Raw genomic sequence first — 27,448 nt, 5'->3', positions numbered from 1 at the left:
TTTAAATAGGTATGGAATTTAATTTTGTATTATGACAAACTGCTTAGCGATGTACAATAAATATTGCAACCACTCAAACAATTATGATTCCCTAGCTAATAATGATGATGATGATTGTTGAAAAATTGGCAGTTATAGAACTTCAGATGTTCCAGTTAGATGATCATTTAGGTTGATGGGTTTCCAGTATAATGAGTTATGTCTCACATACTAGGATATGAAGGAAGTTAATTCAACGTGTTAATTGATTTAAGCTTACTATATTTTAATGGATTTTGAAAAGCAAAATATTTATTTTACAAAAATGCTGTAAACAAATTGACACAAGCAATAACAAGTCATGTCCTTTGTACCCAGTAAGACAGATATGCTTGTAGTAGAAGACCTTGACAATTAATTTACAAATTTCCAACTGTGATTGTCTAATGAGCACGTAAAGGGCATCTTATGAGGGAGCCAAAGAAAAAAAAAACTTCCACTCAAGAAATGTGATTTGTATTTTGGATTCTTATGAAGTATCGACTTGACAGCCATGCACAAGTCAACAGAAATTTTTGTTCTCTTTTTGTTCTCTTGTCTCTGCTGGAGGTATTGTTACAAAGGGGGTCATTGCTTTGTAAGTCTGGCATCTACTTACATTGTTTAAAAATCTTGCAAAGCCCCTATTAGAATAATGGATACTGACATATATTTCCTAATTTGCTTCATGATTTAACCACTGTGGACAACTGTAATCAACTGCTGTTTCAGAGGGTTTTTTTTTTTTAAAGGCTTCTTTGAAAAAAAAATTGCTCCATTGATCTGAGATGTATTGTGCATCTGTGATGGTATAAACAGTATGTCCTGTGGGACGACAGTATTAATATTTAATGAATAACTCTGAAAACTGCCTGTTACATGAGTTGCTTAATGCAAAAACAGCCTTTATTGAAGTTGCTTAATGAAAACTTTGAAGAGGATTTATAAATAGGCTTTTGGGAACATTGTCTCTGTATGAACTGTATTTAAATTGAAGTTTTTCATTTTTAAATTACAGTATTGATATCCAATAAAGATTTAAAAGGACACTGTCAGCTTGACATCCAGTCAGTTTTTAAAAATTAGATGAACAAGTTTCAGGTATTGCACCTCCTCCTGAGTAAGCCTGCCAATCTTTGAGGTTTTATTATTACATTTCCTATTTTAATTTTTTTCTCCTCTGTATTACTATGCAACTGACTTCATGAACACAAAAAGGAAACTGGCTAACTACTCAGGGGAAACAGAAAAAGTGATTGTACACAAAATGTTGCCAAATGACCAGCAAAAACTAACTGAAAAAAATCAGACTTTTCCTCCACTAATCACATTCAGTAATAGTAGTCTTAGATGTTGTAACAATAGTAGGAAAAAGGATTTTCAGAGTCTGATTTTCATATGTCCCTATACAAAAAAATAAAGCCTATGTCAATTTAGGAATTACTACTAAATTGAACATTATTAAAACAATGAAAGTTAGTTACAGGTATATTGGATAACAATGCTGGGCTTCCTTAGATACAGTAGTCCTGTGGTTGTGAGGTGAGGAAGGTTCAGGTAGTGGCCTCCCAGACCACCTCACCACCCCTCTGATGGCCCACACCTGATCAAGGAATGCTACACACTAGGTCCCATGCATCTGCTTCTGAAAGCCAAGTGGGCCTGGATGAAGTAACAATAAGAACTCCTGCAGGAGAAGCAAGCTCCAGGAGCCAGAAGGACTCCTCGACAAGCAACACCCCTGTAGGCAGAGAGGGATGCCAACCAGGATATATATTAGGATATCTGTAAACAGACTTTACATACCCCATACAAGACACCTGTGTTACATTCTTCTCCTGTTTAAAATTACACCACATTGCATGGTGAGGAAAGCAGAAGAGCAGAACTTCTAAATTTTCAAAGAGGGGTCTTAGACACAATTCAGAGTTTGTGTGCAACTAAAAATCCCCTGTAACTTCCTTGGAAAATGTAGGTATCCCCACATATGTACTAACATTTTGGTTACCAACTTACATACAACAGCCCTGGCTTCTAGTGATCCCAGCATCAGAACAGGTTATAGAAGATCAATTATGAGGATTTTTCCATCCCCACTGTATCCTTTTTTTGAAAAAAGTACAGAACTAGGTAAGAGCTCTATTCTGTAAATGGCTAAATGCCCTGAACTCCCCATCTCTATAACAGTCCTACTATGTTTGTTATATTTCAGTATATAAGAATATCAATTGAAATATACCACCAGGATATTATACTCACTGTAGGGTAGCCAAATCCTATCTGACTGTGACAATTAGGGGATAATGAGCTGTTCAATGAAAATAAAATTGTTTGTTTTTTAAGCATTGTACACAAAAGGGTGGTGAGGACATGCTGATGTTAGCTCGACATTTTGAAAGTAGTTATTAGTTTTTACAGCTCTGCTCATGCTTGGTTGATTTGTTTATAACTATGCTATTGTTAGACATTTTCATTCTAATATTATCTGGCTATATTATGCAAAATCTCTTGTATACATAAATAACAGTGGATGGCAGCAGGAATGCAGATGGTTGGCTAGCAGTATGGGCTACAAAGCTCTGCATTCCTTTCCCCAGTCCCAGCCGTGTTGCTGAGGGGCAGCTGGGGAAAGGTCCTGCACTCACCTGCCACGGGAAGTGGAGCGTCATGGCTGGGAGCTGGCGGAGTGGGCTGGGGCCGGGCTGCTCCGCTTCCTGCCGCCGGTGAGTGCGGAGAGGTTGGGGAAAGGACGCCCTTCGCACTCACTGGCGATGGGAAGCAGAGCGATGCGGCCCCAGCCTGCTCCACTCTGCCACCTCCCAGCCGCAGTGCTCTGCTTCCTGCCGCAGGTGAGTGCGGGGAGGTTGGGGAAAGGACGCCCTTCGCACTCACCTGCGGTGGGAAGCGGAGCGCCGCGGCTGGGAGCTAGTGGAGTGGAGCAGGCTGGAGCTGGGCTGCTTCATTTCCGCTGCTGCTGGTGAGTGTGTGTGGGGGGGAAATCCCTTCCCCCAAGCCTCCTTCCCCAAGCGACATGACTGGCGCTGGGGCAAGGGAAGCAGAGCAGGCTGCTCCCGGCCCCCCCGCTAATCCCCCGGGCCACTCTGGGACTGCGGGGCCCCCAAAAGTGCCCTCCCATAGCTCCTGCCCCCCCCCCATACCCTGTGCGGGGGGGAGCCCCTGACCTCCCCGGAGACACTCTTCCCCTTATCAAACCCCTCGGCCCTGGCCTGGCCCGGCACCCTTAACACGCTGCTCAGAGCAGCGTGTCAGAACTTTACCGCATTGTATGCGAACCCGCGTTATATCGGGTCGTGTTATATCAGGGGAGAGGTGTACTTGCCATTTTTTGCTGTCATGGCAAATAATGGGGAGGAAAGTGTAGTGGGGCTGGTGGTTGCTGTGCAGGAACACTGGAGTGACCCGATATGCATCTGCTGAAATCTCCAACTTCTGCCCTGATAACTTTTACAGTACAGTTATGCATCTTATAGCTAGAATAAATGGTCATAATGCATTTCTCAGGACTACTACTATTAGGCCAAAATTCTAAACGTTGTACATGTAAATTATTTTGAAACCTACTCCATTTAAGTAAATTACTAGTACTGCTTATAAAAAAAGTTGGCTGTATCTATACTGTGAGACCGATCCAAGCCCACTGAAATCAAGGGACATCTTTTCATTGACCCCAATGGGCTTTAATTCAGGGCCTTACACAAAAATTTGAAACATGGCCAAATTCCAATTGGAAAATTTCAGTTAAAGTAGAAGTTAAATATTACAATTTAAAAAAATATATTGAAATGTATCAAAGCAAAATGAATTTGTGGGTAATAATGCAGTAAATAATAGAGTCACTAATAAATGTTTCTAAAGCATTAATTTGCTATTTATGCAGGCCTTAATTTTAGTCCTGTAAAAATCACTTGAATTTTATAATGCTTGAGCAGGAAAGAAACTTTGGGCATTAGCAGTATTTTGGCTAGGCTGCAGAGAATTGTACAAATCAATTCTTATATCTTCACTCATGCTCAGCAAGTCAATGGAGCTACACCAGGAATGAACTTTGCCCACAGTATAGGAATTAGACATGTAATTGGACAGTTGGTGTCCCTAGCCTCTGTTTGTCAGAGGATGAAGATGGATGGCAGAAGAGAGATCACTTGATCATTGCCTGTTAGGTTCACTCCCTCTGGGGCACCTGGCATTGGCCACTGGCCACTGTCGGTAGACAGATACTGGGCTAGATGGACCTTTGGTACGGCCGTTTTTATGTTCTTATGACAGTTCAGAAGACTATGAGAAATTGGGAACTGTGCTGAGTACAGCATTAATTATCCAAAAATGTTTCCACTAACACCCAAACAAAACATGATGTTTACTCCACCAGTAATAATAATTACAAAATCTAAGGTTACAGTTGCTGTTAATCACAGTTGTCCAATCTTATGGACTTCGTTGGAGTTAAACCAGTACAACATGAGTAGAATTCAGTCCTGTTATGTAAAAAAATATTTTTCAATGAAACAGAGCAGAACAAACTGTAGTTCTGAGATGCTGTCCATATTTTGTGCTATTTCATTTGTTGCATCTATCACAATGTGTTACTCAGTGTACCTCATTGCAGTGAAGCAAAACGTGACCAATACAACCTGAAACAAATAATGGTAATGGTGTGGTTCGAGACTATTTAGAAAAACTGGACAAGCACAAGTCCATGGGGCCGGATGCGCTGCATCCGAGGGTGCTAAAGGAGTTGGCGGATGTGATTGCAGAGCCATTGGCCATTATCTTTGAAAACTCATGGCGATCGGGGGAGCTGCCGGATGACTGGAAAAAGGCTACTGTAGTGCCCTCCTTCCAAAAGGGAAGGAGGAGGATCCGGGGAACTACAGGCCAGTCAGCCTCACCTCAGTCCCTGGAAAAATCATGGAGCAAGTCCTCAAGGAATCAATTCTGAAGCACTTAGAGGAGAGGAAAGTGATCAGGAACAGTCAGCATGGATTCACCAAGGGCAAGTCATGCCTGACTAACCTAATTGCCTTCTGTGAAGAGATAACTGGGTCTGTGGATGAGGGGAAAGCAGTGGATGTGTTATTCCTTGACTTTAGCACAGCTTCTGATATGGTCTCCCACAATATTCTTGTCAGCAACTTAAATAAGTATTGGCTGGATGAATGGACTATAAGGTAGATAGAAAGCTGGCTAGATTGTCAGGCTCAATGGGTAGTGATCAATGGCTCCATGTCTAGTTGGCAGCTGGTTTCAAGCGGAGTGCCCCAAGGGTCGGTCCTGGGGCCGGTTTTGTTCAATATCTTCATTAATGATCTGGATGATGGCATGGACTGCACTCTCAGCAACTTTGCAGATGACACTAAACTGGGAGGAGAGGTAGATACGCTGGAAGGTAGGGATAGGATACAGAGGGACTTAGACAAATTAGAGGATTGGGCCAAAAGAAACCTGATGAGGTTCAACATGGACAAGTGCAGAGTCCTGCACTTAGGACAGAAGAATCCCATTCACTGTTACAGACTAGGGACCGAATGGCTAGGAAGCAGTTCTGCAGAAAAGGACCTAGGGGTTACAGTGGATGAGAAGCTGGATATGAGTCAACAGTGTGCCTTTGTTGCCAAGAAGGCTAATGGCATTTTAGGCTGTATAAGTAGGGGCATTGCCAGCAGATCGAGGGACATGATCATTCCCCTCTATTTGACATTGGTGAGGCCTGTGTTATATGGAGTATTGTGTCCAGTTTTGGGCCCCACACTACAAGAAGGATGTGGATAAATTGGAGAGAGTCCAGCGGAGGGCAACAAAAATGATTAGGGGGCTGGAGCACATGACCTATGAGGAGAGGCTGAGGGAACTGGGATTGTTTAGTCTGCAGAAGAGAAGAATGAGGGGGGATTTGATAGCTGCTTTCAACTACCTGAAAGGGGGTTCCAAAGAGGATGGATCTACACTGTTCTCAGTGGTACCTGATGACAGAACAAGGAGTAATGGTCTCAAGTTGCAGTGAGGGAGGTTTAGGTTGGATATTAGGAAAAAAAATTTCACTAGGAGAGTGGTGAAGCACTGGAATGGGTTACCTGGGGAGGTGATGGAATCTCCTTCCTTAGAGGTTTTTAAGGTCAGGCTTGACAAAGCCCTGGCTGGGATGATTTAGTTGGGGATTGGTCCTGTTTTGAGCAGGAGGTTGGACTAGATGACCTCCTGAGGTCCCTTCCAATTCTGATATTCTATGATTCTATGAATGCAATTTACAAGCATCTTAACTTTTGGAGCAAAAGCATTTATTCATGTTTATGTTAGAAAATATGTTTATGAAGTGAATAAAATATTGTAGAAAAAATGTATAATGTTGTTAAAGGATTCCACAAAGTGCTTTAAAATCTATGTTTCTTTTTTTAAATGGGCTCCACTGTTTGGGCATCAGTTTAGCTGTGGCTAGCTACAAATTTGAGATTTTTCTTTTATAATTTTCATACAGCTGGAGGCCAGCCATTCCCAATCTACAGATATACATTTGCACAACAGGAAACAATGTCTACCAAGAAGAGGGTTATTTTTTTTTTTGGAAATGACTGATCAGTTGTGAGGAAGTGGATAAAATCTTCTAGCATCCTTGAAGAAGATAATGAACAAAAGGAGCAGTGGATTTAACTGTTCTATAGCAGTGCTAATATTTATAAACTAGTCAGCTGATTTGAAAAGCTCCCAGGTAGTTTATAGATACACACACACACAATGTGAGGGGCAAAAAGATAGAAGGAGAAGATTCTGGGGTACTAGACCGGTGAGCTCCAATAAGCACCTACTATAATGCCCTTCAAATTGTAATACAGTAGGTAAATGGCTGGCATCATTACATGACCTTTTAAAATGTGTTGCTGATTTGCTGGTAGGTTGTATGAACTCTTGCAGACATTCCAACAGAATGCACCATGGTAACCATGCTGGAGAGTGTCTGTGACATTTCGGGAAAGGCAGTTGAGGAGAGGGTAAGCACAAAGATAGCCAAGGAAACAGAGTCAGCTGGCTCCTTCTCCAGCACCGTAATAGCTGCTTGATACTGGAAAGAGTTTCTCCCTAGAATACAGTAGGCAGAATGATTTTATAACTAGTGACAGTGATTTTATAACTAGTATGTAGACAAAAGGACTAGGAAGGAAGACACCAAAAGGCTAGGCAGAAATAATTTAATATGGGAAAAGAGAAATAGGCTCCGTGGAAAGAAAGCAAAGCCAGAGACACTTTGAAAAATAGTGATTGTGTCACAGGAGAAGAAAATCAGACAGTGTTGGCAGAGTCACAAATGTAAATGCTAGGGAGGGCTGATACAGTGAAAGGAGTGTCCTGAGAAAACGCAGGCACTGAGTACTTCTCTAAACAGGAGCCTAATTGGTGAGGAGGAGTTAATGCACAGATCATAATACTGACTAAGTACATTTGCATTCCTGCCTCCCATGAAGAAGTGAAGTACTATTAGCCCCATCTTACAGATTTTGTCTCAGAATTGAGGCATAATATGTTAAAGTGGCTTATTACATTGCATGTCTGTGGCAAAGCTTGGAGATCTGGGTTATGTTCCCGACTTCCCATCCTGTTTTAGGGGCCAGACCTCTATGCCCAGTATACTACACTGCCTTAAGCACACAAGAGGCCAGCAGCAGGTCTCAACTTCCCATCTGCTTTTCCTGATGCTCCTGACTAAGGGCATCCTCTGAACCCCATTTTCTTAACATTTAATGCTGCCCCTGAATGGGGAGTTTGAAAGGAGTCCCCCAGGTGCTGCTTTTCATGCTGCATTCTGGTTCCCTTTCATGTCCTTGCATCTCTTCATGAAAATCATCTCATCTCTGTCTCTGTTCTTACTCTCTCCTTGCCTCAGCCTTCCTGTCCTGTACCACCTTTCACACATCCAACTCAATCTTCCATAATATACAGAAAGTGTATGTAATTTCAGGACAAATCATTCAGTTGGGGATGAGGGCAGGACAAATGAACTTCAGATGGGCTGAACAAACCCTGCAACCAGATTATCATCTGTTACTCTCACTTGTATGAGTACAGACATTGCTTTATCTGGCCCTGCATCCATATCCAATAACAGACTTTGACAACCAGTCATAGGTTTTGACTAACAGTCTGTCACTGATAGTTAAAATATGTTGTTAAAGATTAGTTATAGCAGGATACTATAGTTGTCAAGGTTTCCTCCCCCACTCTGAACTTTAGGGTGCAGATGTGGGGACCTGCATGGACCCTTCTAAGCTTAATTCCTAGCTTAGATCTGGTAACACTGCCACCAGCCAGAAATTCAGTGTCTGGCGCACTCCCTGTCCCCCCAAAACCTTCCCCTCCCTGGGCTGCCTTGAGGGACTTCACCAGAAAATTGGTGAACACAGATCCAAACCCCTTGGATCTTAAAACAAGGAGAAATTAACCATTCCCCCTCCTTTCCCCCCACCAATTCCTGGTGAGTCCAGATCCAATCTCCTTGGATCTTAAAACAAGGAAAATCAATCAGGTTCTAAAAAAAACCCTTTTAATTAAAGAAGAAAGGTAAAAATCATCTCTGTAAAATCAGGATGGAAAATACTTTACAGGGTACTTAGATTTATATAGCCCAGAGAAAACCCCTCTAGCCCTAGGTTCAAAGTTACAGCAAACAGAGGTAAAATCCTCTCAGCAAAAAGGAACATTTACAGGTTGAGAAAACAAACATAAGACTAGCACGCCTTGCCTGTGCTACTTACAAGTTTGAAACATGAGACTGATTCAGAAAGATTTGGAGAGCCTGGATTGATGTCTGGTCCCTCTTAGTCCCGAGAACGAACAACCCCCAAAACAAAGAGCACAAAACAAAGACTTCCCTCCAACAAGATTTGAAAGTATCTTGTCCCCTTATTGGTCCTCTGGTCAGGTGTCAGCCAGGTTTACTGAGCTTCTTAACCCTTTACAGGTAAAAGAGACATTAACCCTTAACTATCTGTTTATGACAATAGTACTGACAGTATACAGAGATTTACAAGCAAGGGGAATCTACAGATTTCCCTATTTAAATCATTGTACTTCCCCCCCCAATAAAACATGCTACATGGTATCCATTCTTCTGTGTGTCGCTCTCCTTCTTCACCCTGTTCTGGATATTCTGAAAAGTGGTAAAGTGACAGATTAAGGAGTTTGGGAACTCATGTTTCATATTTAGTTCCTAGAGATCACTCTACTCAGAATTCCAAGGCTCACTTCACAAATAACATATTCGAAACATAACTCTAGCCTTCTTGAGTACCTATCTGAGATAAGTGAAGAGGTATCAGTCACTAAATAACATTTTTTACTGCTTTAAAAAAAATTCAAAAGAAAAAATACAGGTGGAGGATTCATCCAACCAATACTTTAAAACATTTACCAGTCTTGATTGTATGTATGCAAGAGTGGCCAGAGACTTTAAAAGTAGTTTCTAAATCCATGGCTACCTGAGACATTAGAAAATAATTTGCAAATAACTGGAGCAATTCCAACTGCCACGTTTATCTGATGTTGAAATACTGTAGCAATAGTTTGTGCACTTTTCTCTATTAAACTATCAAATAAAATAGTGTAGGATTTTTTGTTTCTTTTTAAATCAGTAGAATAAACGGCTGCTGATCTGTGACAACCCAACCTTGGCCAGGATTAACTCTCTGTTAAACTAAGATACTTCAGATATTTAAAAAAAAATTCCTAGTATCCTAAACTTCTAACTTGGGAGTCTCTTCCCAGCCATCAACCATCTTTCCCAGGTTTCAATGCTCTCACCTCCCACCCGTTAACTGCATTATTCTTAAGGCCCACATATTTCTTTAAAATATCTCATTTTGGTCAGAGGAAGTCCACCTGAGAGGACTGTCACTGAGTCCGCAAATTCATTGGTAGTATTCTAATTCACATTGCGTAGTACTGAAGTGAAGAATCTGTAACGATGGATGAAAGAGGTGGCTGATAAAACAAACATTCTAGAGCTGTCAATATATTTGTGGCTATTGAAATAGGATTAGGATCTGAGAGTGTCAGATCAAGGAATTCCATAGAGTTTTTCTGGTTTAGCAGCTACAGCCTAATTTCTCCTAAAGAAAGCCCTTGGGGAATGTGGAGGAAGGGCCCAGAGGAGGGGATGGAGTTGATTTATTGTGAGTATAACTGTGACAATATGGAAAGAAATATCTATAACTATGTCCAACTTTGATCGGTGTGCAGAGGGACTATGCACTTCTTCCACCTGAAAGAGGGGCTCAAGCTGGCTCTGTGGCAGCAGAGGACATTCTGCAGGTCTGGGACCAAATGGAAGGAGTGGGGAGTTGGGTCGGGGGATGTATACTGTCAACCCCCACCAGCCCTGTGGAAATTATGGCAGAGATACAAACACAGCTCTAGGCTGTAATAGCTTTCCACTGGACCACCTCCACCGTGGCGACCCACCTTTCATGAGGAATTGTGGGGCAACCACCAGCTGCAGAAGCCCTACCTTGAGAGTGTGGTTCCATTTGAGCCATGGAGCCATGGTCACGGGAAGAGGGTACTGCAAAGTTCAAGGAACCAGTCCAGGAGCACATGACCTCTGCATGGATGTCTATAACTACCAGTGCTCTTCTAGGATCCTTGAGCATCAATGAGGATAGATGCAGTTTGTGGGCACAACTCATTGTCTGTTCTGAGGGGAAGACAAACCTTGACTCCCTGGTGGAGCAACAGGGGGTGAATCTCCCAGAAGACCCTCATGGAGGTTTCCTCTTCCTCATTTTCCCCTGGAAGGGAGTGATCAGTCCCTTTATATTTACTTCTTTCCCCTCCATAAACTACTTCAAACATTTATTGTTTCTCAACAACTCCTGATCAAATGCACTCATCTTAGAAGTATTTTTTCCCCCCAGTTGTCAGCCCTGCAGAGTCAGCCTGAGATCTAAATCAAGCTGGTTTCTTGCCTTGACATGTGTTATTACCAATGATAATAGAAAGTCTGTAAACCAAACTAGGTCATTATTGACACTTGGATAACCCCACTGGTGTGAACAGGTTTTCACAGGTGTGACTGTATGGAACTCAGTAAACAATTCTGTTGTTGATGCACAAGAGGGAAGAACAGGAACCAGTTCACACCCTGTTAGTTGTATTGGATTTGAAGGCCTAACTGGAGCAAGAGCAGAAAACACTTATTTTTGACTCTGAAATGAACAGATGACTCTGAATATGCACAGGGAGCCAATCTTTTGAGTAGGAAGGTTCCATTTTTATATTGTCACTATTCAGTGTGACACTGCATTTTAAACCCATGAGTCTAGGAAGAAATTAAGATTTTAAATTTTGGGGGGAGATACTTTGATGTGCAAGAAAATATAAAAATGTACAGAGAATCTAGAAAACTGAGTTTCTCAAACTGTATTGCAATAAATAGGACAAATATACAATCTATGACCAAAAAATATTGAGTCATATGAACATAATCTGAAAAGTCTTTAAAATATCCTCTCTAGGCACAATTATCCCCTGGCCTGAGTACCTGAAATGGGACATAGAGGGGAGTAAGATGCCCACAGTGTGTCCCAGTACAGGCTTACCTGGATCTTGGGTCCTGGCTCACTGGTCTAGATACTTCCCCCCAGTGCAGACAGGCTGCCGTGGAAAGGAAGATCTGATTAGTGGGGATAGCCTTGGCTCTGCCCCTCCAACACTTTGGCCAGAATAGATGAGCTTGTGGTGAAGTATTGTCATTTGATGCTGGTGTAGGCCAGCAGCAAATTATCATCCCACTGTAGCAAGGAAGAAACATGGAGGGAATTTCGATTTTTAGAGGTATAAGTCCTTCCCTGCACTGTCCCTGGGGCAGTGCTCAGCTGCACATCACCCCACACAAGCCCTAAATATGCAAATAAGCTGCAGCAAATCTTTAAGAATGCTCAGAAATAGTAATAAATGAGATTGCAATTTCTGTCAATAGGGGCTATTCCATGCTCCCCTCGCTTCTATATCAATCTAAGCAGTTGTTCATCTGCCTCAAACTGGATCCAATTAAAAGGGAAAAAAATTAAAAGCGAAATATACATGTGCTCCTTGGAGGTTCACAAAACTCTCCAGTGTAGAATATTCAAACTATGTCCTGTCTGTGCTTCTCCCACTCTCTGCTTACTCCCCACTCACCTGCACTGGGGATACACCAGGCATGCAGCCCCTGCTTACACCACCTACCTTAGGGATAAGGGCAGGCTGAGAGGGCCACTGGGGGAAAAAGTCTTACCCCTCCTTACATCCCTATGAGGCTTCATAGGTTGGGCCATGATCTGTTCCATGAGATGTTACACTTGTCACTGGTCAATTGTATGGCTCTTCTTCATGGTGTGAACATTTATACAAGTAGACTCACTGAAACTAATGGGATTACTCACATGAGTAAATGCACACACCAAAAGAGGTTCATAACTGGACCCAACCCAGTGGGATTGCTCATGGAGTAAGATACTGACATGAGCATGAGTAAGGGTGACAGACCAGGTCTTAAGTTTGCAGGGCTCTGATATTCATCAGTGCAGAAATCTATTTTGGTTTGTGGTTGACAATAACCTTATGTTAAGCATCTGCACATTTCAGAAACAAGTATTCCTCAAGCACACATCTTGCCTAGTGTAGCATGGCTTGAATATACTTACAAGTGAGAAATAAATCCATGGTTATAGAGGAAGTTGGTTTATAGGAAAGGATAGCTCAGTGGTTTGAGCAGTGGCCTCCTAAACTCAGGGTTGTGAGTTCAATCCTTGAGGGGGCCATTTGGGGCAAAAATCTGTCAGGGACAATACTTACTCCTGCTGTGAAGGCAGGGCACTGGATTTGATACCCCTTCCAGCTCTATGAGATAGGTACATCTCCATATTAAATTATACTTAACCACAGCCCATTCTCTACTGTGAGATGACCGCAGCATGCTTGTTCCTTTTACTTCGGTGCATGTTCCAGAGATGGTAAGCTTAGAAAAAGCGTGTGGCTTAATATTGCCTATCTCTAACAGGTACCACATACACCGTTTTGAGCCTATGAAATTTTCATCAAAACAATAGTACCATACTTTACACAGGCACATCCTCACACACATTCTCGATCATCTGTAACTTTGAAGCATCTTTTTAAAAGATCTAGTTAATGAGATGATGTGTTGATTCTGAGCATTACTCACCTGCTCCATTGCCTTTGTATGCAGCAGTTACAGGGGCCAAGTGGGGATGGGATAGGCCTCATCAGAGCAGGAAATTTTGGCAAACAGATCACTGCAGTCTTAACTGCAAATCATTAGAGGGCAGAAAATTATAGAACTTTATGAAACTGGGGACAAACATGAGCTGGGGTCATACATGGGTCATGCTTTGTATCTTTGTTACTTTAATCTGCTACAAGCATCCAAGGCTGAAGGGCCACGTGCAACCATACCAGGGCCCACTTGATAAACAATATCTGCATTGTGTACTTAGTTTTCCACCGAATTTATGCTAAAAACTGTTGATTGCATCAAAGTTCAATAAGCTGTAATTTGCTGTTATGAGCCTTCTTTTTTGTGCTCAAAGACCAATTCTACTGTAACAAAAGAGGCAGCTTCCATTTGAATGAACAGGCTCTTTTGAACCATAGCTTTTATTTACAGGAACATAAGGGCCACACATATTTGATCATAAATATAGTTATTTTCTCATTTATTTTACACATGTTCTTTGCTTGTTTCTCATTGACACAGTCCATCTAGAGATTTAAAATGTCTTCTCCATGGTCAATAATGTTTACATGTAATTGCATACCAGGGAAAACCGCAACCCTGTGATGCACTGAAATGAGTAATGTTGTAATTTCTGTTGCCGAATCATCAGCCTGCCCAAACACAGGGACACAAATGTATGGAATTAACTATCATGCAAGAAGCATTTGGACAGCCTCCTAAGCAAACAGCCAACTAGGAAAATGAAGCTAGCCTCTGCTGAGCCACTTTTTAAATCAGCTAATTCAATAATCCACATTATTTTTATCTTTTATGCTATAACCTTTATTAGGGTGGGACCCTCCAAAGCACAGTAGAATAGGTGTTTCTTTGTTACTTACAGCACTGATCTATCAGGTCATTTATTATTAATACATGGATATGATCACAGTGATGTATTTCCTGCAGGGCAATAGAAATATCAGGTCTGCCAATACTGCTATAGTAGGTAGCCAGCAGGAATAAATACAAATATGATGTGACATGCACCCTCTCCTTGGAGCCCAGATGCATCCATGCTTCCCTCTGAATCATGGGACAGGGGTCGCTTGCTGGTGGATTATCTGCTACTTGACGTCTTTAAATCATGATTTGGAGCATTCAACAGCAGAGTCAAGGGAGTGAATTAGTTCAGGAGTGGGTGGATCGGCTTATGTGGCCTGCATCTTGCAGGAGGTCAGACTAGATGATCATAATGGTCCCTTCTGATCTTGAATTCTATGAATTCTATGATTCATCAGCCCTTGGCTGCTCCTGAACCTAAGTTTCCCATGTGTCAGCACCCTGCCATCTCTCACTTAGTCCTGGGAAGAAGGAAGGAATTCATTAGTTTTCTTTCACTGGGGAAACCATCCTATTAAAAATGGTATTTAATAATTGCAATCTAACCACAATTTAATATGATTTAATTACAAGAGACAGATCTTCACCTTGTAGGGGTATAAATGTGGGCAAAGTCCCTCCTCCCAACCTACCAGTGCAGCTTTCCCACATCAGGCATAGGGAGGAGAAGCTGGGGCTATGTCCCCAGTGATCGCACTCTCTAACAGGGGGGTGCTAAGTGGGCAGAGAGGGGTGAAGAGTGGGTGGAGCCTTAGCTCTGAACTCCTAATATGTAGATAAACCCAGTTTAGCTGGCACACAGGTCAGAGGTGGGATGGTGTTGTAATCAGCTACTGGTCAGGAGTGGTAGTTGATAACTTTTCCCTGGGAATAAGAGGGAAGTAAGGTCAGCTCTCTGTGTCACAATTCCTTCCCTGAGTTCCAGCTGAGGTGGCACAGCTACCTGCTGCCCCATGGAAGAGTGAGAAATAGAAGCACACTCTGATTCCTAAAATATTCATAGATTCAAGGTCAGAAGGGACCACCCTAAAACATCCCCCAAATAATTCCTAGTGTAAATCTTTCAGAAAAGCATTCAATTTTGATTTAAAAATATTGCCAGTGATGGAGAATCTACCAATGCTCCCAGTAAATTGTTCCAATGGTTAATTACATTCACTGTTAAAATTTTATGCATTATTTCCAGTTTGAATTTGCCTAGCTTCAACTTGTAGCTATTGGATTGTGTCATACATTTCTCTGTTAGACCGAAAAGGCCATTGTCAAATATTTGCTCCCCATGTAGGTACTTATAGACTGTAATCAAATAACCCCTTAAACTTTTCTTTGTTAAGCTAAATAGATTGGTCTCCTTAAGTCAATCTCTATAAGGCATGTGTGTTGTAAGCCCTTTATCATTCTCATGGCTCTTCTCTGAACCCTCTCCATAAGCAAAGACATATTTTTCTGGCATTTCTATGACATTGAGTTTGCCACAGAATTTACCCAGTCCTGAGGAATTAGGCAACAGAATCTAAGGTCAAAAAACCCTAAAGTTGGGCACCTGAGTCCATACATACGCAACAAACAGAACTGGAAATCTAACAGAATGTCTAAAAAATCAGGCCACTTTTAGTTAGGAGCCTAATTATGGATTTAGATACCAAACCCAGGTTTGGAAATGTTGACCTAATATTTTCAGCACTCACAGTTTCAAAGATAAGCTTCTTAATGTGAACTGAACATGAGCTGGAACGGTGATGTTTACTGGAGATTGAAACTGACCACCTGAAACAGTAGCTCCAGCTGATATGTTGAATTATAGCAATGTTAATGTTAATATGGTTAGTCATTTCACCACTGATTGTTTTCACAGTAAAGTGCTTACCCATAATTGTCAGAGGCAATTGGGGTGGGTGCGGAGAGGGACGTCAGGAGTCAAGAGTTGCTGATGTGGTAAACTAGTTGTTCAAGACCCGCCAGAAAAGTTCAAAATTATCTTCAACCCAGCTCAAAAGAAGGAGGAAAGAGATGCATCCTTTGCAGTGCCAAAAGCCTCAGCAGCCCTCTGAATTCCAAACTACTCAACAACTCCCACACCTTCCTGGACACTCCAATCTCGAATTACCTCTTACCCAATAGCCAGGGTGAAAGTTGGTGCTTTTGACAACTTCCAAAAGGCAGTTATGCATTGTCATGTTGCACACTGGGAGGCAGTATAAACTGAATTTAATATCAAACAACAAGACAAGGAATACTGAACTGGTGGTATTATTCATTCACATATTAAATTCAATAAAATACCTCCCTTTTTTATTTACTGGAAAATTGCGCAGAATTTCCAATTTTAGCATAATACTGCACTGGAGTCCTACAGAAGCTAGGGGCCTCATCAGAGAATTTAGATCCTATTTGAGGCACATGGGAACATGAATATAAACAATAAAACCCTGACTAAGAGTAGAATTTCACCAAGAGAAAAAGTGATTCTTTGTAGTAGGAGTCCATGTTTACAAGGTATATACACAGACTTGAAACTTCTCAGACCACATTCATCCAGACATATCAGAAAAGCTGCAGTAGGCCACTTATTCCAGCTAAAATTACGTATTTGAACATGGCATCCATACAAAAGCTTTCATGTAGATGTCACAAAAATAATTTAAACTCATGTTGCTTGTTTTACAGATTGAATTAACATGGGATTGTTGCTGCACCCAAAATATATATAAATGTTCATTGTCCACCAAATAATCAATTTCACCAAATGTAGTTGCTCAGTATACTTAATTTTTTCTCTGTAAGATTATCAGTCTCATTATTTCTAAAGTAGTGACATATATTAAGAAATGTTCCACACTGGACAAAGTCATTTCATCTGATAATTTAATGCTCAATTATAATCCTATTGAAATAAAGATATTTACTTAGTAAAATAACTGTTAGGGTACATTTTTCTGTTTTATGCATTACACATACATCTGCAAAATGCTTACATTTCTTGCACCTTCAAAATTCAACACTTGTGTATTCAAACCAGTTTACTTCACATGCAGATTTATAGATCTATGCATGCAAATGCACGGTTTAGTGCACAGCAGTAAATTGGGTCCTAATAAGAATTATGAAGTGTATTAAAAAAACAGGTATTCCTTCAGAATACAATGTTGTTAATAACATTTTATTAGGAGCCTAATTTAAAAGATATGTAAACAATACCATGGTATATGAAGTGGTTTATTATTAAATTACATTTTCAGGATTTTTGGGAGGGAGATTCAAATTATTCTTTCATTTGTCCTATTCTATATCAGTTCATATGCCACCATCATCCCACGGTAGCAGACGAGTGCCTTCCAGAAGTACATTAAGGGAGGTGACCATATGTCCGAGTTTCCCCTGACACAGCCTCTTTTTTTGAACTGCCTTTCTTTGTCCAGGCAGATTTTTCAAATAACAGGAAATGTCCGGGGTTTTTGCAGAGCAGACAGGCTGTAGCTCAGAAAGAGCCCCAATTAGTCCACTTCCTGATTGGTCCATTCCCCTGCAAGCCACAGCTGCCAGATTCCGCCCACCCAGGCCCAGGCTCCCAGCCTTGGGAAGGGTGTCCCACAGGGAGGTGCTGATTAACAACTGTTGCTGCATCCTGGGCTTGTGCCTGCTGTCCTGTCACTGCCCCCCCATCTCCAATAAGTACCCCTACCACAGGTATCCCCTCCAACACCCCCAGCTGTACCCCCCATTTTGTTCCGCTCTTCTCACCTCCTCCACAGAGTGTCCTCTTTATGATAACCTGAAATATAGTAACCCTAGACTAACATTTGTGGGCAGGGTGAAGTTTGTCCAAACCTGGCTATATTGCTGTTTACTAGCAGAACAGACTTACAGGCACCTGTCTAAAATAAATTGTGCAACTGCAGGAGAGGGAATTCTTCTACCTCATGCTGATGAAACTCAATGGTTGGCGAGCCCCAAAGGCCCACAAAGCTGCCACAAGGCAACAGCCACAGAGGCTAATTTCTCAAGCTCTTTAGTGCTCAGGATTCAAGGCTATCAAATCCAAGCATAATTTGAGTCTGAGCAAAGAATGAGTACACTTTCTCAGTTTGGGCTTTACATTCAAACTTGTGCATGCAAGTTTATGCACCAAAACCCTAGTTTCCATATGCAAATAGGCATGTGCATACCTCATACCTCGTATTGCCAACCTTGAGCATTCAAAAATCATCAGTCAGGCCTTAAAAATTCATGTGACTGGCTTTAAAATGTTGAGATTTAATAAATAAATAAAGGTTGGGTTCTTTTTATTTGCCTTCTGGCTTTTGAGCCTTTAGAATGCACTCAGGTTGTTACATTTTAAAGCTGTTCTCTGCAACCAGTAAGTAGAAACTTACTTTTAAAAAATGAAAGCTGAAGTTTTAATGCATCTCTTGACTCCGGGAGCTGGATCTTTAAGAAACACACCAAATATCATGACAGTTATCATAAAATTATGAGAGCTGGCAAAATTGAGTACATAGACAAATTCAAGTTTTGGTGACAACAAATGCATCCAGAAGGAGATACTTAGAAAATGTAAGACCAGGAAAGACTTTGCGAAAGAGTCTTAGGATGTCTCATAGCAACAGAGCTGTGCAGTGTGGTCCCAGCCAGATACAAACTTCTTAGAGGTTAAGTCTGTCCATCTGAATGGTACAGATCCAGCTTTAAAAAAATCAGGCAGAGAGGATGCCCATGGATTAGAGGTGTTACTGCGGGTGTAGTAGCAGCTGAAAAAAAGCTCTGATGGTATTTTGTGGCCTATGGAGTCCTGAGGGTGTAGTAGCAGCTGAAAAAAAGCTCTGATGGTATTTTGTGGCCTAAGGGGAGGTTCTGTCCTGCCCTGACCCCCATATCAATCCCCTATGCAAAGATGTGCAAAAGCGCTTTACTAGTTCTTTGCACAGGGATCAGGATTTGGCCTCTGAGCATATGCATTCTTTGTGATCAACTCTACTTCTTTTATACAGAGTAATATTTACAAAAGACAGAGAAGGATTTTGAATAAGGAATGTTGTGCTGATTGATCTCGCCCATGGATACTATAGCGCAAAGTGTCTTGAGTAGGTGTTTCCATTATAAACTCATTGTTAAGGGGTTTATGACTTGCCTGCTTCAATTCTCTCTGGGCTCAAACTTGTTAGACATGTTATACCATGGAAGAAAAGGTTTTGCCTTACAAACTGACAGATGGAGACTAAAATCAGTTTAGATCTATTTTTAGATTTGAAAAGTTATCTGTGGCTTCAGAAACTTTTTGAACTAAAGATATTAAAAGCTGAAATTTGCCAGGTTCCTGATTCTTCTCATACTGGCGCCTTTTGACAGTGATTAAACAAATTAAAGCTATACAAAAAGTATGTGGCTATATACAGCTACTATATGTTACTTTGCATTTTTTTAAATTGGCTCTGGGTAAGATGTAAATAATGCTTTAGAACAAAATTAACATTTCAATACATCTGAAAGATCACAGTCCTTTATAGCAAAATCTGGGATCCTGAAGTTCTAATACAGCCCATCTGTATAAGTCTTATTCACCTGTTATTCAATCCATACTGAAGACAAGTGTGGGTAAATCCCAAGCAGCACTAAAGTCCTCCCCTCCCACAGATGGGAGCTCTGTACCAGACTGACTGATCCTGAGGATGGTTAAACCAGTGTGGTAGCTGGTGTGGAAAAGAGACAGTCAGGTGCTCCAAAGCTGAATCCTACTGAGTTCCAGGAGTGGACATAGAGCAGGTGCAGATAATTTTGCTACCCCTCAACCAGGACTTAGACAGCCATGGCCTGTCTGTCTGCCTTGCATAATCCCCAAATTGTGATATACAGGTGATGAGAGAGAACGCCTAACAATAGAGGGTGAGTACTCAAGTCTTAAAGACCACTGCATGTTAAACCACTTTGCTTAATCAGAGCCATGCCGTTTTGAGTGTAACAAATTCAATGAAAAACAAATCTAGCCTGTTCTACAGCAACTGAATCAATACTTGTTCCTCAAACTTTCCAGACTTAATTTCAAACTCTCTCTATATAAAACTCAGTCCCCAGTACAACTTTAGCTACAGCTATATTGCAGACCCCAGGAGTTATAATAGTGAATGTGAAATATCAAATCAAAATATTTTCTTCAGTCACATAATGTATTTACCTGTATAGGACCAGTCAATCTCTTCAATCATTTTTCTCTGCTGTCTATAGTATCCATAAACCAAATCTACAAAAAAATAAAAATAAAAACAGAAAAGTATCAGTAACAAGAAAAAAAAAAAGGATGAATCCACAAACAAGTTGTGATGCTGGTAGACCAGATACCAGCTCATGTCAGAACCCAGTCCAATTCACTTGTATATTAGAATAGATCAAAGTGATTGTTAATGGTATGAGTTTATTTAGTATTTAAATGTCTTGAACACTAGTGGGATGTTATTTGCATTGGTTTTACTTATCGTATCCCATTATAATGTTGTAGCAAACATTTACATTGTGTATACCCCAGGGACTAAATAACACATCAAACAAGAAAGAAGCCTTGTGGAATTCAAATGAAGAACTTTAACAGAAAAGTGCTAACTTCAAAGCAAGTGGCCATTGTGCGTGATAATCAGAGGTCAAAGACTCAAAATGCATTCCTCACTCTCCATTATCAAAGGAAAAGCCCATGTGGGTAGTGACATTGTCAGCTTGTTTTCTGTGAGAAGAAACTATAAGTATGGACTCAAGGAAAGGTCCTGCATTTCTGGACTATTTGGACTCTTACAGGGAAGTGTACCAGACGCAAAACAGAGTTCCTCAGACACCTTTTGGATATTCTGGAAAAGACTTTTGGGAATGTGGCAGTTTATAACATTACTGCCACCATTGGAGTTACAAACTGTGACTCACCAGTGCCTATATTTAAACTCTCAATAACTCTCATGTCCTTTTCTTAGCTAGAAACCTTTAGTTAGTTTACCATAGAACTGGCTTCCAGCATTGTCTTTGGTGTAAGATCTAGCATACCAATTGATCTGGGGGTAAGTGACTGGTAGCAACATAAAATTAAATATGATGTAATTTTTGTCATAAAAGGTCATTTAGACTGGAGAGGCTAGGGGGACTGTCTGTGGCTCCATGGTTAGACCAGTATAGTGATCCAGGAGTTTGCATTTGTTAATGGCTTGGTGAAATCTAATTATAGAACACTCTACCAGTTTGGGATATCTGCCCTGTTTTCTGACACTCTGCCCTGAGGTAGGCTCTCACAGTCACGAGCCACTCCAGACAGTGTGACACAAGTGAATTATCATTTCTAATGCCTAGACATTTATTAAATTCACCTGTTTTAGATTTTGAATGGTAAATATAGGATAAATAAAACACTAACGTCATCAGTATTGCAGTCTATATCGGTCTTATAAGCAAATGTGCACAAAATAGTAATGTATTTGGTAGTTTTATTTGAATGTAGATTATTGACCAGTTTTAAAGCTTTAGCTCATCCACATTTGATATACTTGTAGGTAGCAGGACTAATGAAACATTTCTTTTTCTTTCCAGTCTTCATTCCATCCCCATTCCCTTCTTTCCATTCTCCATCACATCTAAAGTACAGCAACTGGCACCAGAAACTCCCACTTCCAGAAAATGTATTCCTTCGTGGCCCTTCAGAAATGGTCAATTCTGACTCCACTGAAGTCAGTGGGAATTTTGTCATTGACTTCAAGGGACCAGGACTTCACTCTAAATCTTTCTTTGTCCAGCATGTGACTGGTGACTTCATTTGATGATAGGGGGAACAAAGCTTTCTGCAATGGAATTTCAGCACTGAATAGAAAAATTGGTTACTATTAAAAGTGCGTATTACAATTTACGTAGTTTTGTTTTTAGATGAATATCCCCCATTAAATAACCTCAGACCAAACTCTGCTCTCACTTATGCCCATACAACTCTTGTGACTTTATTGGTGTGCACAGGTGATAAAAGCAGAATCTGGGCCCTCATGTTTAGATAGAGGTTGCAGGGGTTTTGAGAATCCCTGTCATATTTTAGGGTCATAACCCTAATGTAGTTTCTTTAAACATTGTTCAAAAGAAGCACACTGTAACCTACTGCAGAAACAATTAACTATGCAGGCATACCAAGTGCATGTACTGATTGTCTTTTTTGAGAAAATGCTGTAAGATGTTGTAAAACTCTGCTCATATTGTGCCATTGATAAAATTTTACAAAAAACAAACAAGTTAGCTCAGCAAGGTCCCTATATTATTTTCACCAGGATCCCTGGGAGAAAGCCATCATATATTATTGATTATAGGACATTACAATTCTAGTTGCTTCTAGGCAAGAATATTTACATATATATCACAATATTTTCCAGTTGTTTCCCTGGAGCATGTTGCTGATTCTGACAGGACACCTGTATCATCCACATGACTCCAACTCCTTTAAGACATTTCCCCTGAAATTTTGCAGCCCCTATACATGTGTACACCCACCTTAGTCAACAGGAATTTGGTGTGCACAAAAACAGCAGGATCAGGCCCAGGGGCGGCTCTACAAAGTAGGCTGCCCCAAGCAGCGCGGAGCGCTGCGCCGCCCTTCCCCAGTCCCGCGGCAGGTCCCCTCTTCCCGCGGCTCCGGCCTCCTGGGGAGGGCGGCATTTGGCTCCGGTGGAGCTCCCGCCGGCATGCCTGCGGCAGGTCCACCGGAGCCCGGGACGAGCGGACCTGCCGCAGTCATGCCTGCGGGAGCTCAACCGGAGCCGCGGGAAGACGGGACCCGCCGCAGGCATGACTGCGGCAGGTCCGCTCGTCCCGGGCTCCGGTGGACCTGCAGCAGGCATGCCGGCGGGAGCTCCACCGGGGCCAAATGCCGCCCTCCCCAGGATGCCGCCCAAAGCGGGCGCTTGGCCCGCTGGTGCCTAGAGCCGCCCCTGATCAGGCCCTTACGAGGCAAAGTGGTAAGTGAGCTATGTGTAGAGTGTAACTGAAAGTGACAGCCAAGCCATGCGTTATGTATATTAGCACTTTTTCTGTACCACGTTTTCAGTCAATATGCATTTGCTAGTGTTTTCTTTTAATCAATATGTAAAAGAAAGCTGCTTAAGCCCTGATTCCCAGGTGTTAGTTGCTGTCTCCAATTTCCTCCTTTATCTATTGTTCTCCTAATTGTTACTTCAAACAATCTGTTGGACATTCATATGCTAACGAAGCAGAGTTTGGGCGTGAGAGAGTACTACCACTTTTTAAATTCCATACGGAGGTCTGATGGACAAGGAGTGATAGCTTCAACGAACAAGAAAAAAGGAGAAGGATTCACTTTTTTGGTGCATTATACACTTTTATACCCAGTAAATCTTGTGGGAAGCCTGTATAAATGCCAGAGGATTTTCTAAGTTCATACACCTTCTTTACTCTGCTATTCACCTATTGTACTCTTTACAAAATGCTCACAGAAAACTGATTTACAAATACTATGCTTTCCCACATTTGCAGTTAACTTTTTTCCAATGCTTTCTTAAAATTGAAAATTGCAATACACACACACACACAGAATGAACTGCTTTTGAGGAAGGTGATGGTGGAAGTAATGCACAGTGGGGGAGGGGAGAGTTCAAGAAAAGAGTGAGTGAAAGACAGAGAGAGGACACAAATATAGCAGTGGTACTGGTGTAATACTACTATGAGAAAAAACAGTAATGCTTTGTGTAAACACTTGAGGTTGACCAGCTGACGATGTATGGACAAAATAGGGGTGGGATATCTTTGTGTAATTTATTGTATGTTATAATTAGCAAATCTACAACCACTTTATTCCTGGTTACCTGGGAGTAGGCATCCATGTAAATGCAATGCTTTATTGTGCTTAAATTAAAATTTTATTTTAGCTGAATGGAAGAAAAAAATATTTTAAAAAGAGGAAACAAAAAATGAAGTCAAATCTGCATTATTAGAAACTAATTTCTGGACTGAATGCTTGATTTTAAAAATTGATGGCAACATGGTTTCCATAAAATTGACCCACAGTATTTCATCCAATACCTAAAAATAGTTTGAACTCTAATACTGGAGGTTTTATTTTATAAAGCAAAAAGACTTCATGTTTTCATGTGCACATAGGCTTGCCTGAAGCTGCAGAACATGTTTCCACAGCTTGTTGATTTATTCATACAGCAAGTTGGTGGAGTCCTAGTATCATGTTTTAGCCAGTTGCATGGCTACCTTTATATAGAAGTCAGATAGGAGTGAAAAATAATTAAAATGCTTTTCATTTCCCTATTCCCCCACACTTCTACCAGGCCAAAAATTTCCTTGTGAGGCTGTGAAACAAAAGAAAATTAATTTCTGCTCAAATGGATTTCAGTAGTGCACATGGCATTTCCATTGGCACTTAAGGGACATTTCTGGCAAAAGGCTACACTGATCAAAATGGGTTACTACCAGGTTGACTCATTCGTTGTTGGCCTTGTTGCATGTTCCAGTCCTTAGCCAGGAGGAGAAAATGGAAGATGATGATGGTTAAAAGTGGAGGACTGACAATGACAAGATCTAGTAGTTATTTTTCCACTATTATAAATATAAATACCCAGAGTCTTCTCTCACTTATATCAGTTTTACCCCCATTTACCTCATCAGTTAAACCACCAGTTTAGCTCCATTTATCTTAGTGAAGTTACACCTAATTTACCTCTGGGTACGCAAGATTGATTCATGCCCAGAATTTTTATTAATTAAAATGCAAAAGTAAATAATGAATAGTTCTGTCAATAAAAACAAAAACAAAAACACTTCTATGCCTGTGACCCTCATTTGTTCTGGCTCCTTTATATTACTGACATTGGGCAAAGGGGCCAGAGGGCATAAAAGGTCTTTAAAAACCTCAGATCCAGCCAGGAACCCTTCTCACAAGCCCCAACGCAGGAGACATTGCTCACGGCAGAAGGGGCATGTTGGGCAGCGGCGGCTCCAGGGAATTTTGGCCTTATTGGGTTGAGGTCCAGATGGTTGCTGGCCTACATCTCTTGCCAGACTCAAAGTTAGGGAGTAAGAACCGTGTTAGTATCCATGTGGATAGTAACTGCCTGAAATGGGTGAAGACAGGACCATGACCTCCTGTACCCCTAGGTTGGCCAGTGAGCTGGCTGGACATAGAGGGAAGCATACACTGTACCCTATGCAGTGGAGTGACCATTCCAGCATGCTCTCCCTAGGAGCTTTGATTTAACCAGAATTCCTCCCCTCAGAATATCTCCTATGCACCCTCTCTGGTGCAATTACTGAAGATAGGAAATGGGAATCTAATGGTTTATAAAATCTACTTTCCATATCCTGCTTTACTAAGTATATTGACAGATTAAGAATAGTGCAGGCAGCCAGTAAATTGCATGAAGATTTTAGCAAAACTTATGATTGTTTTTCCCGAACATGTTAATTGCTTGTTCTTTTTTAATAAGTCAGTAAAGGCTAAATGAAACCTCAGGAAAAGTGGATGTGCATTCAGTCTGTAGGCTGGGAAGAATTCTGGAAACTATCTACATAATGGTTCCTGCCTTGGGCATATCCAAACATAAGGCATGACATGGCCTGCCATTGTGTTATAAATACTAAAAATATGCAGTGGGATCATCTGAGTAGTTATTAGAATGCACTGATGAAACTTTCAAGGCATCTTGCTTCTCTACATTGAGATGATCATTAGTAGGATGCACAAGAATGGCCTTCATTGTTAATATTAAGTCTTTTATCTTTTATGACATCTCTTGCCCAAGGTTAATCAGATAGTAAAGTCATATACATTTACATTTATTTAATTGGTCAATACACTCTCTTCTAACCATTAGAGCACAGTGTTAAGATCTTGCTAAAGTCACACAATAAATGAACTTAATGTAGTTCCCTGTAGGCATTACTCGCCCCTTCTTTAAAAAAAAAAAAAAAGCCCTACATAATATGTCATACTGACAGACCATTTACTGAGTGACAGAGGTACTCAACACTTACCAAACAGATGTATTTAAGAAAAAGCACTAAGCAGTGGGAAATATTATGGCAACCTAAATACAACTGTGTGGCTACTTTTGGTCATTGGTGACTTTTTAATGGTGACCAACATATGTGGCATATGTACCAGCAGCCTGAAAAAATTCATCAAATTCGATAACAAATCTTTGGGAAAAAATGATGCTGCCAAGAATGGTTGGAAAGTAGCCAAGAAAAATGATGAATGACAGCCAGAAAATGCAATAATAGATAATGTAATGTGTTTGCAGCTTCTTAGGCATAGCAGTGCGAATCACTCATTAACTCTATGTTTCCAGGCTTCTCCTGTAACCCATGTGTCAGGAAACAATGCTGGCTCTCCTGGATATGCATATGTGAGAGAAAAGGGATCTATGAGAGGAACTGTGAGGCATAACTGTTCCCTAATCCTGGTTCTCTGAAATCCCACAAAACTGGCACTTTGCAGGCTATCTTTGAATTCACAAGAGCTGCCATAAAGCATTCCAAGGTGGGGCTCAGGAATCATATGCACAAATATACCTAGAGTATAACACATACGTGATCGCTCTGCACTCATCCTTGGAGAAATCTGCATGAGAAGCTGTTTAGGGGTTGTGTGAAGCCACATGGCCAGCCAGAATATGGTGCAAACACACACACACAAGCAATGCTGATTTGCACACATTTCAGATAAACCTGAAGAGAGTCAGAATTCAGCTAATTTCAGAATACAGAATCTATGGAGAATCCAGAATATTTTCTCTCTCCAAGTATCTGCTGAATTCAGTTAACAGACTAATTTAGTTCTAAAAGTTGCCCCCGAATGCTGAAATAACAGCCTTTTAGGATGATGGGCAACAAGCTATCCAAACTTAAATCATTTTCCTCAGCAAAGATACAGTGTTTAATCAACCATTGAAAATACGAAACTACCTTTCTGCAATCTCCATCCCACATATAGTCCAACCTTTTGATAACACAATAAAAAGGCCTTTTACCAATTCTTGTGTGGTACTGGTGCACCATGTCTCAATTTCTTTGTTGAGCCACAAAATGCAGGTTATGACCTTTTGTTACTTGCCATCTTGAACTTTGTCTGTAACACTAAACTGGAAAACTTCACTTCAGCTAAACTCTCATAGGTTTCAAATTAGTTCAATGGAAATGAAAGTTCACATATTGTGGCATTTAGCTGTCAATGCTCCCTAACCAAATGCCAACAGATCTTGGCTTTTTCTCTGACTTTCTAGTGCAAGGAAATTAAATATTTGCAACAAAAATAAGATAAAGCCTGAGAACAAGGCATAG

At 41.0% G+C, this 27,448-nt stretch overlaps 1 protein-coding gene across 6 annotated transcripts in view; it reads right to left on the bottom strand.

The window, feature by feature from the left end:
• PTPRZ1 (protein tyrosine phosphatase receptor type Z1) overlaps positions 1-27,448 on the bottom strand; it is a 191,831-nt gene that overhangs the window by 123,772 nt on the left and 40,611 nt on the right. For all 6 annotated transcript variants that reach the window (XM_039509988.1, XM_039510007.1, XM_039509998.1 and 3 more), the window contains exon 2: positions 20,310-20,375. In XM_039509988.1, the coding sequence (XP_039365922.1) occupies positions 20,310-20,375 (66 nt within the window). The remainder of the gene's footprint in view (positions 1-20,309; positions 20,376-27,448) is intronic.

The sequence above is a fragment of the Mauremys reevesii genome, linkage group 1, assembly GCF_016161935.1.
Source record: "Mauremys reevesii isolate NIE-2019 linkage group 1, ASM1616193v1, whole genome shotgun sequence".
NCBI lineage: Eukaryota > Metazoa > Chordata > Testudines > Geoemydidae > Mauremys > Mauremys reevesii.
Note: the sequence above shows the minus strand (reverse complement) of the source record. Positions and strands in the feature narration are given on the sequence as shown.